This window comes from Oncorhynchus mykiss, chromosome 5, assembly GCF_013265735.2.
Source record: "Oncorhynchus mykiss isolate Arlee chromosome 5, USDA_OmykA_1.1, whole genome shotgun sequence".
Taxonomy (NCBI): domain Eukaryota; kingdom Metazoa; phylum Chordata; class Actinopteri; order Salmoniformes; family Salmonidae; genus Oncorhynchus; species Oncorhynchus mykiss.
In genome coordinates, this window is record NC_048569.1 from 95808115 (window position 1) to 95827084 (window position 18970).

The 18970-nt window shown below is 44.6% G+C and overlaps 1 protein-coding gene across 5 annotated transcripts in view; it reads left to right on the forward strand.

Annotated features, from left to right (window-relative positions):
• Nucleotides 1–18970, forward strand: part of farp2 (FERM, RhoGEF and pleckstrin domain protein 2) — a 96419-nt gene that overhangs the window by 31167 nt on the left and 46282 nt on the right. For all 5 annotated transcript variants that reach the window (XR_005051920.1, XR_005051919.1, XM_036978910.1 and 2 more), the window contains exons 3-13: nt 112–216; nt 3650–3692; nt 3792–3870; nt 4893–4990; nt 5287–5401; nt 12135–12282; nt 12405–12500; nt 15308–15471; nt 15675–15743; nt 15830–15887; nt 16449–16818. Coding sequence is in view for 3 of the 5 variants with exons in the window: in XM_036978910.1 (XP_036834805.1) it covers nt 112–216; nt 3650–3692; nt 3792–3870; nt 4893–4990; nt 5287–5401; nt 12135–12282; nt 12405–12500; nt 15308–15471; nt 15675–15743; nt 15830–15887; nt 16449–16818 (1345 nt within the window). In the remaining 2 variants the exon portion in view is untranslated. The remainder of the gene's footprint in view (nt 1–111; nt 217–3649; nt 3693–3791; nt 3871–4892; nt 4991–5286; nt 5402–12134; nt 12283–12404; nt 12501–15307; nt 15472–15674; nt 15744–15829; nt 15888–16448; nt 16819–18970) is intronic.

The window sequence follows — 18970 nt, forward strand, 5'->3', positions numbered from 1 at the left end:
ATTTGTGTTCAGACAAGGTGCTGTAAATCTAGACGGGGATAGTCTGCATTGTTCATGTCATAAAATCTTTGTTCTCACAGAAAGTGGTGATGTTCTCTCCGTCTCCTGTAGTCCAGAGCTGACGGACAGACTCTTCTCTCTGATGTGTTCCGGAGGAGCAACCTAATGGAGAGTGATTACTTTGGCCTAGAGTTCCAGAACATGCAGATGAGCTGGGTAGGTACTCGAACTAACTATGACTTGTTCTTGAACTTGATAAATGAGATCACTGGGAAATAAGCTGTTTTGATTATTCTCTACAGAAGGGAAAGTCCTAGAGGATCCTTGGGAGTTTTAAAAGTCAGTATTTTCTCAGCTGCTCTCTAGACTTCAGACCCATGGCTTCTCCTTGCTCTGCAGAGTATTGGTTCGAACTTGTTTGTAAAGCACCCAAATAAAATGTTAAGAACTGGATGTTGTTGAAACATACAGTACTAGTCAAGTTTGTACACACCTACTCATTCCAGGTTTTAAATTTTTTTTTGTGACTATTTTATACATTGTAGAATAATAGTGAAGACATCAAACTATTAAATAACACGCATGGAATCATGTAGTAACCCAAGTGTTAAACAAATCAAAATATAGTAGCAACCCTTTGCCTAGATGACAGTTTTCCACACTTTTGGCTTTCTCTCAACCAGCTTCATGAGGTAGTCACCTGGAATGCCTTGTTAATTTGTGAAATTTCTTTCCTTCTTAATGCATTTGAGCCAGTCAGTTGTGTTGTGACAAGGTAGGGGTGGTACACAGAATATAGCCCTATTTGGTAAACAACCAAGTCCATATTATGGCAAGAACAGCTTGAATAAGCAAAGAAATGACAGTGCATCATTACTTTAAGACATGAAAGTCAGTCATTGGGGAACATTTCTAGAACCGTGAATGTTTCTTCAAGTGCTGTCGCAAAAACCATCCAGCTCTATGATGAAACTGGCTCATGTGAGGACTGCCACAGGAAAGGAAGACCCAGAGTTACCTCTGCTGCAGAGTTACCAGCCTCAGAAATTGCAGCTCAAATAAGTTCTTCCGAGTTCAAGTAACAGACACATCTCAACATCAACGGTACAGAGAAGACTGCGTGAATCAGGCCTTCGTGGTCAAATTGCTGCAAAGAAACCACTACTGAAGGACACCAATAAGAAGAGACTGGCTTTGGCCAAGAAACACGAGCACTGGACATTAGACCGGTGGAAATCTGTCCTTTTGGTCTGAGTCCAAATTTGAGATTTTTGGTTCCAACCGCCGTGTCTTTGTGAGACGCAGAGTTGGTGAAAGGATGATCTCCGCATGTGTGGTTCATGGAGGAGGTGTGATGGTGTGCGGGTGCTTTGCTAGTGACACTGTCGGTGATTAATTTAGAATTCAAGGCACACTTAACTAGCATGGCTACAACAGCATTCTGCAGCGATACTCTATCCCATCTGGTTTGTACTTAGTCCCACTATCATTTGTTTTTCAACAGGACAATGACCCAACACACCTCCAGGCTGTGTAAGGGCTATTTGACCAAGAAGGAGTGTTTTAGTGCTGCATCAGATGACCTGGCCTCCAATCACCCAACCTCAACCCAATTGAGATGGTTTGGGATGAGTCGGACCACAGTGAAGGAAAAGCAGCAAACAAGTGCTCAGCATGTGACAACTCCTTCAAGACTGTTGGATAAGCATTCCAGGTGAAGCTGGTTAAGAGAATGCCAAGAGTTTGCAAAGCTGTCATCAAGGAAAAGGGTGGCTACTCTGAGGAATCTCAAATAATAAAATATATTTTGATTTAAAACGGTTTTGGTTACTACATGATTCCATATGTTTTATTTCATCGTTTTGATGTCTTCACTATTATTCTACAATGTAGAACATAGTAAAAAAAAAAATTTAATGAGTAGGTGTGTCCAAACTTTTGACTGGTACTGTACATAAAAATGGACCGAATGTGGTGTATAAAAAAAATCCTGTCTTAATTAAGATGTATGAAAAGGAATCTCAGACATATGGGAGACTGTTAGGATGTATGAAAAGGAATCTCGGACATATGGGAGACTGTTAGGATGTATGAAAAGGAATCTCAGACATATGGGAGACTGTTAGGATGTATGAAAAGGCATCTCAGACACATGGGAGACTGTTAGGATGTATGAAAAGGAATCTCGGACATATGGGAGACTGTTAGGATGTATGAAAAGGAATCTCGGACACATGGGAGACTGTTAGGATGTATGAAAAGGAATCTCGGACATATGGGAGACTGTTAGGATGTATGAAAAGGAATCTCGGACATATGGGAGACTGTTAGGATGTATGAAAAGGCATCTCAGACACATGGGAGACCAGTAGGATGCCTTGTTCAAAGAAGACAGACTCAGGGACGTTTTCAGATGCCTGCGAGGTTCACTGGATCCATCCTGTGGTCTGTCCAGGGGAGGTCGGCTGTTCAGTCGGATCACCGTTAAGGCAATCTAAAAGCCAACTTCTTTAATAATAATAAAAAATAAAAACCTTATCACCCGTTACACATCTTTGCTGTCAGATTTGTGAAAGGAGTATTGTCATGGAGACCATAGCAGTCGCTCTGAATCAATAACACCAGGACAAAGATGTGCTGTAGAAACTGTAGAGATGGATACTCCATAGTTTAGACCAGGGATGGGAAAACTTTGATGGGGGTGGGGGCCACAAAGTCATCATGAATGGCCGTAGTAGCTCGCACCCCCCCCCCCCCCCCGTGACCGTGAAGAGAAACAATTTAAGTTTTAAAGCACATTTCTTGCAATTTTGCTATAGGGTGGAGGCAAATGTTTGCAACGGGCCCCACCCTGGTTGGTCATTTGTGCATGCTTTTACTACAAGTTTAGATAGCTGGCCGCTAGACTCATTTACCAATCTAAAAAAAATAATAATAATGTGCTAGACAACGGGCTAGTTAAGTGACTCGGTGACATAACGACCACATTTTTATTTTTTGAATTGTACCTCGTGTGTTCCACTATTCTAACTCTCAACAATAAGTTCAGACGCCGACGGAGTTTGTGCGTACACAAAAAAGGGGGCTAGTTGCCAGTTGCCCATCCCTGGTTTTGACCTTCCACAATTTAAGTGATCTTTCAACTGGAATCCTTTCCGATATGTTGCTGATGTCCTCTCCTCACCTAAGGTCAAAGGTTATCCCGGGTGGCTGTTGTCTTAACCACACTGGACTCCTGCTGTCCTGTGTCCCTTTCATATAGAGAGGAGCTGAGGACTGCTATAGAGGTGTGAACTGTGTAGGAATAGAAGGTGCATTCCTCTCTCCATCAGGTCCCGGATGTGATGAAGGGAGAGGGGTGGGGGGGGAGTGGCCTCCGCAATGTGGCTATGGAGCCAACCCTCAAATACTCCCGAACCCCGCCCCTCAACTGTCACTCACAGCGTCCACCACTGTCACCAAGGCAGCCATCTACATAGCTGTGGTCCCATCACGCCTGAATTATGACTGTTGGACAGTACTTTCTCTTGGACCCACTAGGCCACAAACAGCGCAGAGAGGAAGGACTATGTTTCCTAAGCTCTCAAGCATTCTTTAAAAAAAAAAGATAAAGGCTTATCGGTAATTTTTAAACTTTTTTTTTTTCCAGGTTTGGTTGGAACCCACGAAGCTTGTAGTGAAACAAGTGAAGAGTAAGTTCACATAGACATGGAGCATTTCTAACACAACAGAACTGGACTTATTGTGAGGTGTAGTTTTTAACGTCTTGGTTGTTTGTTTGTTTGTTTCAGGACCCATGAACACCCTCTTCAGGCTGTCCGTGAAGTTCTTTCCCCCTGACCCTGGTCAGCTGCAGGAAGAGTACACTAGGTCTGATTGTCCCTCACGCTCCCTGTGTCTCAAATGGCACTTTTATTTAGTGTACTACTTGTGGTACACTATATGGGGAATAGGGTGCCATTTGGGTCAAAAGTAGTGCACTATATGGGGAATGGGGTGCCATTTGGGTCAAAAGTAGTGCACTATATGGGGAATGGGGTGCCATTTGGGTCAAAAGTAGTGCACTATATGGGGAATAGGGTGCCATTTGGGTCAAAAGTAGTGCACTATATGGGGAATAGGGTGCCATTTGGGTCAAAAGTAGTGCACTATATGGGGAATGGGGTGCCATTTGGGTCAAAAGTAGTGCACTATATGGGGAATAGGGTGCCATTTGGGTCAAAAGTAGTGCACTATATGGGGAATAGGGTGCCATTTGGGTCAAAAGTAGTGCACTATATGGGGAATAGGGTGCCATTTGGGTCAAAAGTAGTGCACTATTTAGGGAATAGGGTGCCATTTGAGACATCCTCTGTGCCGTAGTCGCAATAAACATGAACAGGACAGCTGTCATACGCTTTTTAATTGTTCAGTCGTTGACGAGCTTAACCGGGCGTTATTATTATAGAGGCCGATGACCAGATGTACACTATAAACTAAAGTCCTGCCTCTGTTGTTTCACTAAAGTCCTGCCTCTGTTGTTTCACTAAAGTCCTGCCTCTGTTGTTTCACTAAAGTCCTGCCTCTGTTGTTTCACTAAAGTCCTGCCTCTGTTGTTTCACTAAAGTCCTGCCTCTGTTGTTTCACTAAAGTCCTGCCTCTGTTGTTTCACTAAAGTCCTGCCTCTGTTGTTTCACTAAAGTCCTGCCTCTGTTGTTTCACTAAAGTACTGCCTCTGTTGTTTCACTAAAGTACTGCCTCTGTTTCCTTCCCAACTACCTGTTGGTCCTAGACATGGAAACACGATTTCTCTAGTACACCAGGGTGTATACTTCAGTGTAACACACCGGTGTCCATATTGAAAAAGCAGCGTATAAACTAAAGCCCTGTGTGTGTGTGTGTTTCCCCCCCAGGTACCTGTTCTCCCTGCAGATGAAGCGAGACCTGCTAGAGGGCAAGTTGAGCTGTACAGAAAACACCGCTTCCCTGCTGGCCTCGCATCTCCTTCAATGTATGTCTGATGATACAGGCTCTTTTTCGTCTAGTGTCGTAGAGAAACGATTACTCTTGATTTTGAAGAGCGTGTACAGTATGTGCTGATTGACTGTGTTATGAAGTCTGTCCCTAAAGGCTACCCTTTCTATAAAGGGTTATCAAATAAACAACCGGTATAGCTGCATTACATACACGTTTTATATTGACGATGGATAAATCTGATTTTGATGACCTTTTTTTTTTTAGTAGCATTATTAACATGGTGCTATGTTGCTGCATTTATAACACCGCATCCCTCTCCTCCAATCACAGCGGAGATAGGGGACTATGACGACCTGGCGGACAGGGACTTCCTGAAGCTGAACAAGCTGCTGCCCAATCAGGAGAGGATACAGGAGAGGATCATGGAACTGCACTACAGACACCTGTGAGTCGCTACGTCCTTCTGTCCTCTCCTCTCCTCACACCCAGTGAAACTAACCTCTGTCCTAGCCTGGTCCCAGACCTGTTTGTACTGTACAACCAACTCCTATGTCTATCTGCATGACATACTCAGTCCGTGTTCATTTCGCTCCTTGCTATTGGCAGTGCGATTTCCACGTTGTACTGACGACAGATATATATATATATTTCTTGTCACTTTTTTTCCAATGTTTTGAGAGGACATGAAAGGTCCTTTTTTGTTTAACTTCACCACTTCACAACATGAATGAATTTCCTCCTTGGAAGCAGGAGTCTTCGTCTCTCTACGTCATGAGTTACAGGTTTCTTCTAACAGGTACATGCCAGTACTCCCCAGTAACCTCAGCCAGTGTCTTATCCACCTGTGTCCTAAATGGCACCCTCATCAGATCACGTGTTTAGCAGATGTTATTGTGGGTGTAGCGAAATGCTTGTGTTTCTAGCTCCAACAGTGTAATAATATCTAGCAATTCTCAACAATAAACGCAAACCTAAAAGCATAAGAATGGAATTAACCTCTAGCGTCGAGCAATCCCGTATCCGGGAGCGTAATCATAGCCTCAAGCTCATTACCATAACGCAACGTTTCCTATTCATGAAAAAGTTCAAATGAAATTAAATAAATATATTGAAACACAAGCTTAGCCTTTTGTTAACAACACTGTCATCTCAGATTTTCAAAATATGCTTTATCCAAAGCTACACAAGCATTTGTGTAAGAGTATTGATAGCCTAGCATAGCATTAAGCCTAGCATTCAGCAGGCAACATTTTCACAAAAACAAGAAAAGCATTCAAATAAAATCATTTACCTTTTGAAGAACTTCGGATGTTTTCAATGAAGAGACTCAGTTAGATAGCAAATGTTCATTTTTTCCAAAAATATTATTTGTGTAAGAGAAATAGCTCCGTTTTGTTCATCACGTTTGGCTAAGAAAAAAAAACGAATATGCAGTCAACACAACGCCAAACTTTTTTCAAAATTAGCTCCATAATATCGACAGAAACATGGCAAAAGTTGTTTAGAATCGATCCTCAAGGTGTTTTTCACATATCTATTCGATAATCTATCAGTGGTGGCAGCTGGCTTCTCATCAGAAGAAAACTGAAAAATACTGCAGCTGGAGATTACGCAATAATTGCGACGGAGGACACATTGCGACGGAGCGACCACCTGGTAGATGTAGTCTCTTATGGACACATTGCGACGGAGCGACCACCTGGTAGATGTAGTCTCTTATGGACACATTGCGACGGAGCGACCACCTGGTAGATGTAGTCTCTTATGGTCAATCTTCCAATGATATGCCTACAAATACGTCACAATGCTGCAGACACCTTGGGGAAAACGTGGAAAACGTAAACTGACTCCTAGCTCCTCCACAACCATATAAGGAGTCATTGGCATGCAGGGCTTTCAAAAAATGGGGCACTTCCTGGTTGGATTTTTATCTGGGTTTCGCCTGTAACATCAGTTCTGTAGCACTCACAGACGATATCTTTGCAGTTTTGGAAACGTCAGAGTGTTTTCTTTCCAAAGCTGTCAATTATATGCAGAGTCGAGCATCTTTTCGTGACAAAATATCTTGTTTAAAACGGGAAAGTTTTTCATCCAAAAATTAAGAGCGCCCCCTATATATATATATATATATATATAAATATATATATATATATATATATATATATATATATATATATATATATATATATATATATATATATATATATATATATATATATATATATATATATATATATATATATATATAAATATTTATATATAAATATTTATATATATATATATATATATATAAATATATATATATATATATATATACATATATATAAATATTAGGATGAGTAATGTAGGAGTGGCATTGACTAGAATACAGTAGAATAGAATACAGTATATACATATGAGTAAGGCAAAATATGTAAACGTTAGAGTGGCTGGTGTCCCCGCTATTAGAGTGGCCGGTGTCCCCGCTATTAGAGTGGCCGGTGTCCCCGCTATTAGAGTGGCCGGTGTCCCCGCTATTAGAGTGGCCGGTGTCCCCGCTATTAGAGTGGCCGGTGTCCCCGCTATTAGAGTGGCCGGTGTCCCCGCTATTAGAGTGGCCGGTGTCCCCGCTATTAGAGTGGCCGGTGTCCCCGCTATTAGAGTGGCCGGTGTCCCCGCTATTAGAGTGGCCGGTGTCCCCGCTATTAGAGTGGCCGGTGTCCCCGCTATTAGAGTGGCCGGTGTCCCCGCTATTAGAGTGGCCGGAGTCCCCGCTATTAGAGTGGCCGGAGTCCCCGCTATTAGAGTGGCCGGAGTCCCCGCTATTAGAGTGGCCGGAGTCCCCGCTATTAGAGTGGCCGGAGTCCCCGCTATTAGAGTGGCCGGTGTTCCGTGTCTATGTATATAGGGCAGCAGCCTCTAAGGTGCAGGGTTACATAACTGGGTGAAAGCTGCCTAGTGGTGGCTATTTAACAGTCTGATGGCCCTGAGCTGGGTTTTTTTCTCTCTTGGTCCCAGCTTTTATGCACCTGTACTGACCTCGCCTTCTGGATGATAGCGGGGTATTTGTATTTATTATGGATCCCCATTAGTTCCTGCCAAAGCAGCAGCTACTCTTCCTGGGGTTTATTATGGATCCCCATTAGTTCCTGTCAAGGCAGCAGCTACTCTTCCTGGGGTTTATTATGGATCCCCATTAGTTCCTGTCAGGGCAGCAGCTACTCTTCCTGGGGTTTATTATGGATCCCCATTAGTTCCTGTCAAGGCAGCAGCTACTCTTCCTGGGGTTTATTATGGATCCCCATTAGTTCCTGCCAAAGCAGCAGCTACTCTTCCTGGGGTTTATTATGGATCCCCATTAGTTCCTGCCAAAGCAGCAGCTACTCTTCCTGGGGTCCAGCAAAATTTAAGGCAGTTTATACATTTTTAAAACATTTACAATACATTCACAGATTTCACAACACACTGTGTGCCCTCAGGCCCCTACTCCATCACTACCACAGCTACAGTACTAAATCCATTCGTATGTTATCGTGTGTGTGTGTGCATGTGTCTGTGCCAAATGTTTGTGTTGCTTCACAGTCCCCGCTGTTCCATAAGGTATTTTTTAAAATCTGTTTTTTTAAATGTAATTCTACTGCTTGTGTCAGTTACTTGATGTGGAATAGAGTTCCATGTAGTCATGGCTCTATGTAGTTCTGTGCGCCTCCCATAGTCTGTTCTGTACTTGGGGACTGTGAAGATACCTCTGGTGGCATATCTTGTGGGGTATGCATGGGTCTCCAAGCTGTGTGCCAATAGTTTAAATGGACAGCTCAGTGCATTCAACTTGTCAACCTCTTATAAATACAAGTATTGACAAAGTCAATCTCTCCTCCACTTTCAGCCAGGAGAGATTGACATGCATATTATTAATATTAGCTCTCTGTGTATGTCCAAGGACCAGCCGTGCTGTCCTGTTCTGAGCTAATTGCAATTTTCCTTAGTCCTTTTTTTGTGGCACCTGACCACACAACTGAACAGTAGTCCAGGTGTGACAAAACTAGGGCCTGTAAGACCTGCCTTGTTGATAGTGCTGTTAAGAAGGTAGAGCAGCTCTTTATTATGGACAGACTTCTTCCCCATCTTATCTACTGTTGTATCAATATGTTTTGACCATTTGACCATGACATCTCGACTTGCTCAATTTCCACATTTATTTATTACAAGACTTAGTTGAGGTTTAGGGTTTAGTGAGTGTTTTTGTTCCAAATGCAATGCTTTTAGTTTTGGACATATTTAGGGCTAACTTATTCTTTGCCACCCACTCTGAAACTAACTGCAGCTCTTTGTTGAGTGTTGCAGTCATTTTCAGTTGCTGAAGTGTATAGTTGTTGGATCATCCACATACATAGCCACTCTGGCTTTACTCAGCCTGCGGCATGTCGTTAGTAAAAATTGAAAAAAAGCAAGGGGCCTAAACAGCTGCCCTGGGGAGTTCCGGCCATGGCTCCGGGTGTTTGTTGTCCTGCAGTCCACTTGTCAAAACTAGTGCACTATATAGGGAATAAGGTGCCAAATGGGACGCAGACTCATATGGCACCTTATGAAGCTGAACCCAAGATGCATTTGTTTTAGCTGTTTCAGATCGTCTGCTTCACCTCCAGCACTGAACGTCTAATGTCCCGGAGTCATCTTGGACATAGACTTTTTTTTAGTTTTTAGTTTGTTTTACAAGTGGTTCCGGCAGCACTAAATTGCTTTGAATAGTTTGATAATAAGATTACAAACAAGGTTTATTTGGATATCCATAAACCTGTGTTAACTTTTTTACCTAAAAAAGGAACATTATCTCAGATATTTCTGCTGACATAGACACTTTTTAAAATCGCACATAAAACATACTAAATGTGACTGTGTCTCTGGGAGGAGTTGAGTCTGGCAGCTGTTCAGAATTCAAAGGGCTCTTCGTGGTAATCTGGGTGTTCTAGCTCACTACCCTTTTCCCACATTTTCAGCCTGCCTGTTCAAACACCCTCCTTGAGCTTCTAGTGACTTTCCACTCCTTTTCTATAGACTGTGCTCCCTCTGGTCCCTGGTTAGAAGTAGTGCACTATAAAGGAAATAGGATTGCATTTGGAATGCACACTGCCTCTCCTCTTCTCTTCTCAGAGTGACAATAGGCAGGTTTCCATTGACCCAGGTTTATTCCACAAAAGCAATGTTGCAGAAGAAATCTTTGCATCACATGCAATGGACAGATGTATAGGGGGGGGGGGGGTATTTTTTTAAAGATCAACAAAAATGTTATGTGACCAACTTCTTTACAATTATAACACTATAATACTCCACTAAACTTAATTCCAAATACGTACTGCTTGCTAAAATAAAAGCTTTTCCGAGATCATCCTGACTTTCTAAAATGCTTGAATTTCTTCGACTTGCTTTTCTGGAATGCAAGTTTCACCATCCAAATCTTCACCACCATGTCCCAGGTTGTGGTGATACGTTGGCACATGACAATTATTAAAACGTGGCAAACCAATTCTTGCATTCTATCCATGCTGGCTTTCGCCGGCTGTTTGAGACATGAAACAGATAGGTGGGGAGGGCATTTCAGGTTGTCTCCAATTTTATTAATGTCGATTTTGTCTAAAATGGTAATGGTAACATTGTTTGTAAGCTTGTGTAGTCAAATTAATCTGTGTATGTTATCCATTTGTTTGTATGCTGTTCTTTGTATGACAGTTTTAATATTTGATTATTAACCAATGATATTAGGCCACTCTTGGCCATGATTACAGACACCTGTGTCTTTTGACACTATATAAACGAGTCATCCCGCAGTGTTTGTGATTTATACCCTGATGAAGACAGCTTGGCTGTCAAAACGTTGGTAATTAAATTATTGCATCTGACCTCCTAGAGTGTGCGGCTCTTTTATTTTCAAATGGTAACATTTCAACCATTAAATTTAAGTAAAACAAATCCATGCAAGACTGTGAGACGGAAACATTCTACATGTAGACAACAAAATCAGTGGATAAGTTCATGGAAACATAGCTGTTGATATAGCAACTCCTAGGTTGGCGGGCAGGGTGGTGGGTTATCTCCCCCCTCTGGCTGTTGCTGTTGGGGAGGAAGCGCTGGCTGTTGGGGAGGAAGCGCTGGCTGTTGGGGAGGAAGCGCTGGCTGTTGGGGAGGAAGCGCTGGCTGTTGGGGAGGAAGCGCTGGCTGTTGGGGAGGAAGCGCTGGCTGTTGGGGAGGAAGCGCTGGCTGTTGGGGAGGAAGCGCTGGCTGTTGGGGAGGAAGCGCTGGCTGTTGGGGAGGAAGCGCTGGCTGTTGGGGAGGAAGCGCTGGCTGTTGGGGAGGAAGCTCTGGCTGTTGGGGAGGATGCTCTGGCTGTGTCCCATATGGCATTCTATTCCTTAAATAAGGCTTAAGGGCCCTGGTCAAAAGTAGTGGACTATACTGGGAATAGGGTGCCATTTGGGACTTAGACTATGGCTTGTGCATGGCTCCTAGCCTCCTCCCTAGCACCCTGATCTAATCCCCCTCGTGTCAGGCCAGGCTATTTGATTAGCCAGACAGCCAGGAGGGGAGAGGAGGAGGGGGGGCAAGGGGAAGAGGGGTGGAGGAGGGGCATAAGGAGATTTCGCAGCTTAAAGGATGAACAAAATTAGAATGCTGGGTGATGATCTGGCATACTGCCACCCGACTAACCAAAGACGAGCATCATGATTTAGTTTGTACACACACACACGCGCGCGCTCTACTAGAAAACATTGAGATGATTGGCGATTGGATGGCTCTCCTCTTCTCCAACATGTTGTTAGTCAAACATTTTGACATGTTCTCATTTAAGTCCTTGTAAGAGGTTAGGGCTGGGGAGGGGAGCTTTCATTGTCTTTATTTTTTATTGCTAGAGTCACTCTTCTTCTCAGGAGAATCACCACAACTCATGTTGACACACGTCAGCCATTTTGTAAGTTGAACAGCCAGCCAGCCGTTCTCTCTGATCTTTCCATAGGTTGTAATACCAAGTAGACTGTTAATATTCAGTTTTCCACATCCTCGCTCATATGAGACACATTCATAAATAAGACCAATGAAGTGAGCCAGGGATGGAACTGACGAATAGACATTCTTGTTTGCAAAGACAAACTTTCACTGACCTGAAGTGAACGGAACTCAACATCCCCTGTGTCTCTCCCCCCCAGCGGGCAGACTCCAGCCGACTCAGACTTTCAGGTTCTGGAGATCGCCCGTAAACTGGAGATGTACGGCGTCCGTTTCCACCCAGCAGCCGACCGTGAGGGAACGAAGATCAACCTGGCTGTGGCTCACATAGGCCTGCAGGTCTTCCAGGTGACTTGTAGTTCTACTGCTGACACACACACACACACACACCTCGCTGCACCTTTGAGAATGCACCCGAGGCCTCATCCCACCGGTTTCAGATTTTTGTCTTCTGTATCATTTTCTCCCAGGGTAACACCAAAATAAACACCTTCAATTGGTCCAAGATCCGAAAACTGAGCTTCAAGAGGAAACGCTTCCTGATCAAGCTATACCCAGAGGTTCATGTGAGTACTGTATTTCTGTCATCAACGCATTGGAGGCAATCAGCAGCTGAAAAAAATTAAGTGTTCTCGCTTGTCTCTGTTTTGGTAAAAAACTGAGGGATGGGGCTGAAGAAATGTAACCAGTCTCCAATTTATAGACCAAGCTTTGGATGAAAAGATTGACCATCCATGATATCAACATTGTAGTTTTAATCATTTTACCTGTATCGTTAATTCGTAAGTCCAAAGATTGATGTAGCATCTGCAGATTCAACACAAATTGGCTAATTGGGTGTCATCCAGAGTGTCTGGTGTTGTTCTCTACCCTGTACAAGAAAAAAGTATTTACAAATCTATGTAAAGGGATCTGTGTTTTTTATCCTGAAGGTCTGTGCCAAGTTTGAACCATATACAGTGCATTCGGAAGGTATTCAGACCCCTCAACCTTTTCCACATTTTGTTACGTTACAGCCTTATTCTAAAATTGTGGAATAAAAAAAAAAATGTTTAATCCGTTTACACACAAAGTAAAAACAGGTTTTTAGAATTTTTTGCAAATATGACATTTACATAAGTATTCAGACCCTTTACTCAGTACTTTGTTGAAGCACCTTTGGCAATGATATTACAGCCTTGAGTCGTCTTGGGTATGACGATACAAACTTGAAACATCTGTTTTTGGGACGTTTTCCCCCTTCTCTGCAGCTCCTCTCAAGCTCTGTCAGGTTGGATGGGGAGCGTCTCTCCAGAGATGTTCAAACTGGTTCAAGTCTGGTCTCTGGCAGGGCCACTCAAGGACATTGAGACTTGTCCTGAAGCCACTCCTGCATTGTCTTGGCTGTGTGCTTTGGGTTGTCATTTTGGAAGGTGAACCTTCACCCCAGTCTGATGTCCTGATCGCTCTGGAGAAGGTTTTTCTCAAGGATTGCTCTGTACTTTGCTCTTCATCTTTCCCTCGATCTTGACTAAAGGCCTGATTGGTGGAGTGCTGCAGAGATTGTTGTCCTTCTGGAATGTTCATCTCCTCAGAGGAACTCTGGAGCTCTGTCAGTGACCATCAGTTTCCTTGGTCACCTCCCTCTCTCCCTATTGCTCAGTTTGGCTGGGTGACCAGCTCTAGGAAGAGTGTTGGTGATTCCAAACTTCTCAATTTGAGAATGATGGAGGCCACTGTGTTAATGGGACCTTCAATCCTGCAGAAATGTTTTGGTACCCTTCCCCAGATCTGTGCCTCGACACAATCCTATCTCGGAGCTCTACGGACAATTCCTTCGACCTCATGGCTTGATTTTTGCTATGGACATTATATAGACAGGTGTGTGCCTTTCCAAATCATGTCCAATCAATTGAATTTACCACCAGGTGGACTCCAATCAAGTCGAAGAAACATCTCAAGGATGATTCATGGAAACCGGATGCACCCAAGCTCAATTTCGAGTCTCATAGCAAAGGGTCTGAGTAGTCATAAATGTTTTTTTACAATCTTTTAATACATTTGCAAACATTTATAAAAAACCTGTTTTCATTTGGTCATTTATAGGGTATTGTGTGTAGATTGAGGATTTTTATTCATTTGAATCCAGTTTAGAATAAGACTTGTAATGTAACAAATTGTGGGAAAAGTCCAAGGGGTTTGTGAATACTTTCCAAATACACCGGGAAATGCATCATCTAGTGAATTTAGGATGCTGCAGAATGCACAGAATAAAGCAGCAAGGATTGTTTTAAGGCGGAGATATGGTTCTTCTGTTGCAGTCATGCGCAGTGCTCTTGGTTGGTCATCAATCGACAAGATAATTGAAAAAAACATGCTTATCTTATTTTATAATATACATCATTTAAAACGGCCAAGTTCTATTCACAACGGTATTCAGTTGGTAAGAGACAGACATTCCCTAGATACTAGGAATAGATTGTCCACCATCTATGCGTTATCCAGACAGAAAAGAGAAATGGGCAAAAGAACATTTCGATTTAGAGCAATAAAGAAATGGAATAAATGTACTGAGCAAACTAGAAACCTTTCAATATATAAGTTTAAACATTATTTAAAAACAGTATATATATATAGTATATAGAAATGTTGTGGGACTATAGTAGATGAAGAATCAATATTTTTTAGATTATTTATTGTGTCATTATGTTTGAAAGATTAGTGGAATCTGTGTGAGTAGCTGGACAGGTAGGATGACTGACAGTGAAGGTGAACAGGTCACGTGTCAGGTGACAGAGGAATGGATGAGACTGAGGCAGGAATTCCTTTAACCATAGTGGTATATTTACTGAGTAGTCTGGTGGATTCATGGACGCACAGAACTTCTGGATCAGATGGAGTTAAGGAAGAGAAAGCAGCGAGATCAGGCGATGGCAATTTCCTCCTTTTATGGAGTTGAGATCTGTCTGACATTTCCACCTGACCTAATTAGAGCGCCCCTGGCCCAGCTGAGTAAATGGCAATGAATTAAAGGAGTATTCCACCAACTCCATGGGCCTTTTCTACAATGTTAGTATATTATGTATGTTTGTAATAGTGTGTTATATGTGAAAGTGTGTTTGTATTATAAATGGTATTTTATTGTTTAAGGACTCTTGGAAGATTAGAGTCCAAATGGGGACTAAAATATATTCCTAATCAAATCAAACCGTACATGTTTACAGCAATTATCCATGAGTGTAAACGTTAGCATTCCAGTAATATTATATTGGACTACTTTGGGTATAACTGTTTTTTTTTAAAGTTCCTGCTTTCAACTATCCTCTGGGACGACGTGTACATATTGTTCCATTTGTATTTCATTTTAAAATTAAAGGTCATGTTTGAATTGTAGGGGCCTCATCAGGATACCCTGGAGTTTCAGATGGTCAGTCGGGACCAGTGCAAGATCTTCTGGAAGAATTGTGTGGAACATCACTCGTTCTTCCGCCTCTTGGATCAGCCGCAGCCCAAGTCCAAAGCCATTCTCTTTAGTAGGGGATCGTCGTTCAGATACAGGTATCTCTGCTTTCTGCTGAATCATACAGAGGTAGATTTTGTTTAAAAATATATATATTTTTTTATTTTTTAAATGGCCGTTATGTTGAGGTAAAATTTTCACTGAAGTGTAACCATGTAGTGTACAGCTTCAACCCATAGGAGACTCTATGGCTCTTGCTGTTGTTGTTTGATGGTATCTGTGTTGACTCTTCCTGGTTTAGTGGGAGGACCCAGAAGCAACTAGTGGAATATGTCAAGGACAGCGGAGCAAGGAGGACACCATATCAGAGGTGTGTGTGACTCTCTCTGTCTCTGGTCTCTCTGTGTCTTTGACCTCTGTTTTAAACTCTCATGTGATCTCCTGTCTCTCTGTCAGGAGGAACAGTAAGGTGAGGATGTCGGCTCGCTCCCTGGCCCTCGATGTGCCAAAACAGGTCAGTGGGATTACCAAGACTAATGCATCTTTCTGACCGGGTCAGTGAGGGGCCTTTACGACCGGGTCAGTGAGGGGCCTTTACGACCGGGTCAGTGAGGGGCCTTTACGACCGGGTCAGTGAGGGGCCTTTACGACCGGGTCAGTGAGGGGCCTTTACGACCGGGTCAGTGAGGGGCCTTTACGACCGGGTCAGTGAGGGGCCTTTACGACCGGGTCAGTGAGGGGCCTTTACGACCGGGTCAGTGAGGGGGGTCTTTACATCGGGGTCAGTGAGTGGTCTTTACGACCGGGTCAGGGAGCGGCCTTTACGACCGGGTCAGTGAGTGGTCTTTACGTCAGGGTCTGTGAGTGGTCTTTACGTCAGGGTCTGTGAGTGGTCTTTACGTCAGGGTCTGTGAGTGGTCTTTACGACCGGGTCATGGAGGGGGGCCTTTCCGACCGGGTCAGTGGGGGGGGTCTTTCCGACAGGCTAAAGCATTTTAGGAAGGAGGTGCAGAGTAGTTGGAGACTAATGGAACCCTCTCTCCCCATCTCTCCTCTTTCTTTCATGTCATTTCAGACGTTCTCGTTCAATGACAGCCTGCGGGCGCCAGGTTCCCCATCCTCTGCGACCGGGTCCTTCCACTCCATACAAGTCTCCAGCTCCCCCCCACGTCCGGAGCCCCAGGCACAGTCTATACAGCCTCCTCCCCAGAGCCAGGCCCAGTCTACACAGCCTCCTCCCCAGAGCCAGGCCCAGTCTACACAGAGCCAGGCCCAGTCTACACAGCCTCCTCCCCAGAGACAGGCCCAGTCTACACAGCTTCCTCCCCAGCAGCAACAGACCCAGCTCCTGCCCCCACAGCTGGCCAGGCCCTCCAGCCCCCCAGCGAAGGAGGACCCCCACAAGGCCACCGACATCCCCCCATGTCACCACGCCTTCTCACAAGGTGCCCCAAGTTCCCCGGCGGCAGGAGACTGCAACCCCTCGTCTGTGTGTGTAGAGAGTAGCGCTTCCCATCCGCAGCAGCAGCCCTCCCAAAATGGCAATGAGGGTAGTGAGCAGGGTGGGGGATGGGGATCGAGGTGCAGGGAGGGGGGAGGGGGGGAGACTAGAGTGTTCCTCTCAGCTGATGTGTTTGAGGCGGAGCTTCTCCGAGCCAGGCAGAAGCCCCTGTTCCCATTGGCTAACACCCAGCTCCATGTCACAGAGGAGTTCATAGATGATGACCCCACTGAGATGTCGTTCTATGGTGGCGGGGCCGAGGCCTATTACGGCTATGAGGAGAAGTGGGGTCAGTATGGCTGTTATGGGGAGGGTGCTTACACAGAGGGTGGTGGTGGTGGTGGGGACCTCACTAAAACCAGGGGTGTCAGTCTGGGTCTGGAGGACCTGAACAGCAACACTAACCTCTTCTCTGACCACAGCGTTGTTGGTCGCTCCGAAACCAGCTCTCTGGTTAACAACAGGTCAGAGTGTAGTTCCCTTGACAACCTGGGGCTTAGTTCCGCAGGTGACTCCCGGTCTCTGGGCTTCGACGGGCCAGAGTTCTCCTCCTCCCTCCGCCTCCCGGGCTCTGACAACCCGTCTGAGGCTAGCTCCATGGTTAACTTCCCGGCGTACTCAGTCCGCTCGGAGACTAGCTCGGCGGTGCAGTTCAGCGACCTATTGGAGCAACTGGAGCACCTCAGCTATCCTCCTACGACCACGGAGGGGTCGGCTAACGGCAGCGACGATTCTGACTCAGACTGGGGTTCAGACAGCGGTCTGCCCCCTGAGCAGAATCTGTTCTATAGCAATCCTCTAGCCGGAGGGCCAGGTGGGGTGGAGGGGTTCCTTCTGCAGTGTCATGACCTGCAGGCCCTAGCCCTGGGGGAGTCCTCTGGTGGACCCCCACATTAACATGTAGGCAGTCACTCTACTTACTTAGCTAACGTTACACAATATTATTGTGGTTTTGGCGAAGATTTTAATATTCGCGGAACATTTTGAATCAGATTTGAATCTTAAATTTTTGTGATTAGGGAACGGCACCACTTCTGACTCATTTGATGCCTTTTTACGAGCCAGCCAGTCACATTTGACCTTTACTAGCCAGCCAGTCACATTTGACCTTTACTAGCCAGCCAGTCACATTTGACCTTTACTAGCCAGCCAGACACATTTGACCTTTACTAGCCAGCCAGACACATTTGACCTTTACTAGCCAGCCAGACACATTTGACCTTTACTAGTCAGCCAGTCACATTTGACCTTTACTAGCCAGCCAGTCACATTTGACCTTTACTAGCCAGCCAGACACATTTGACCTTTACTAGTCAGCCAGTCACATTTGACCTTTACTAGCCAGCCAGTCACATTTGACCTTTACTAGCCAGCCAGACACATTTGACCTTTACTAGTCAGCCAGACACATTTGACCTTTACTAGTCAGCCAGTCACATTTGACCTTTACTAGTCAGCCAGTCACATTTGACCTTTACTAGTCAGCCAGTCACATTTGACCTTTACGAGCCAGCCAGACACATTTGACCTTTACTAGCCAGCCAGTCACATTTGATGCCTTTACTAGCCAGCCAGTCACATTTGATGCCTTTACTAGCCAGCCAGTCACATTTGATGCCTTTACGAGCCAGCCAGTCACATTTGACCTTTACGAGCCAGCCAGTCACATTTGACCTTTACGAGCCAGCCAGTCACATTTGACCTTTACGAGCCAGCCAGTCACATTTGACCTGTACTAGCCAGCCAGACACATTTGACCTGTACTAGCCAGCCAGACACATTTGACCTTTACTAGCCAGCCAGACACATTTGACCTTTACTAGCCAGCCAGACACATTTGACCTGTACTAGCCAGCCAGACACATTTGACCTGTACTAGCCAGCCAGACACATTTGACCTGTACTAGCCAGCCAGACACATTTGACCTGTACTAGCCAGCCAGACACATTTGACCTGTACTAGCCAGCCAGACGCATTTGACCTTTACTAGCCAGCCAGACGCATTTGACCTTTACTAGCCAGCCAGACGCATTTGACCTTTACTAGCCAGCCAGACGCATTTGACCTTTACTAGTCAGCCAGACGCATTTGACCT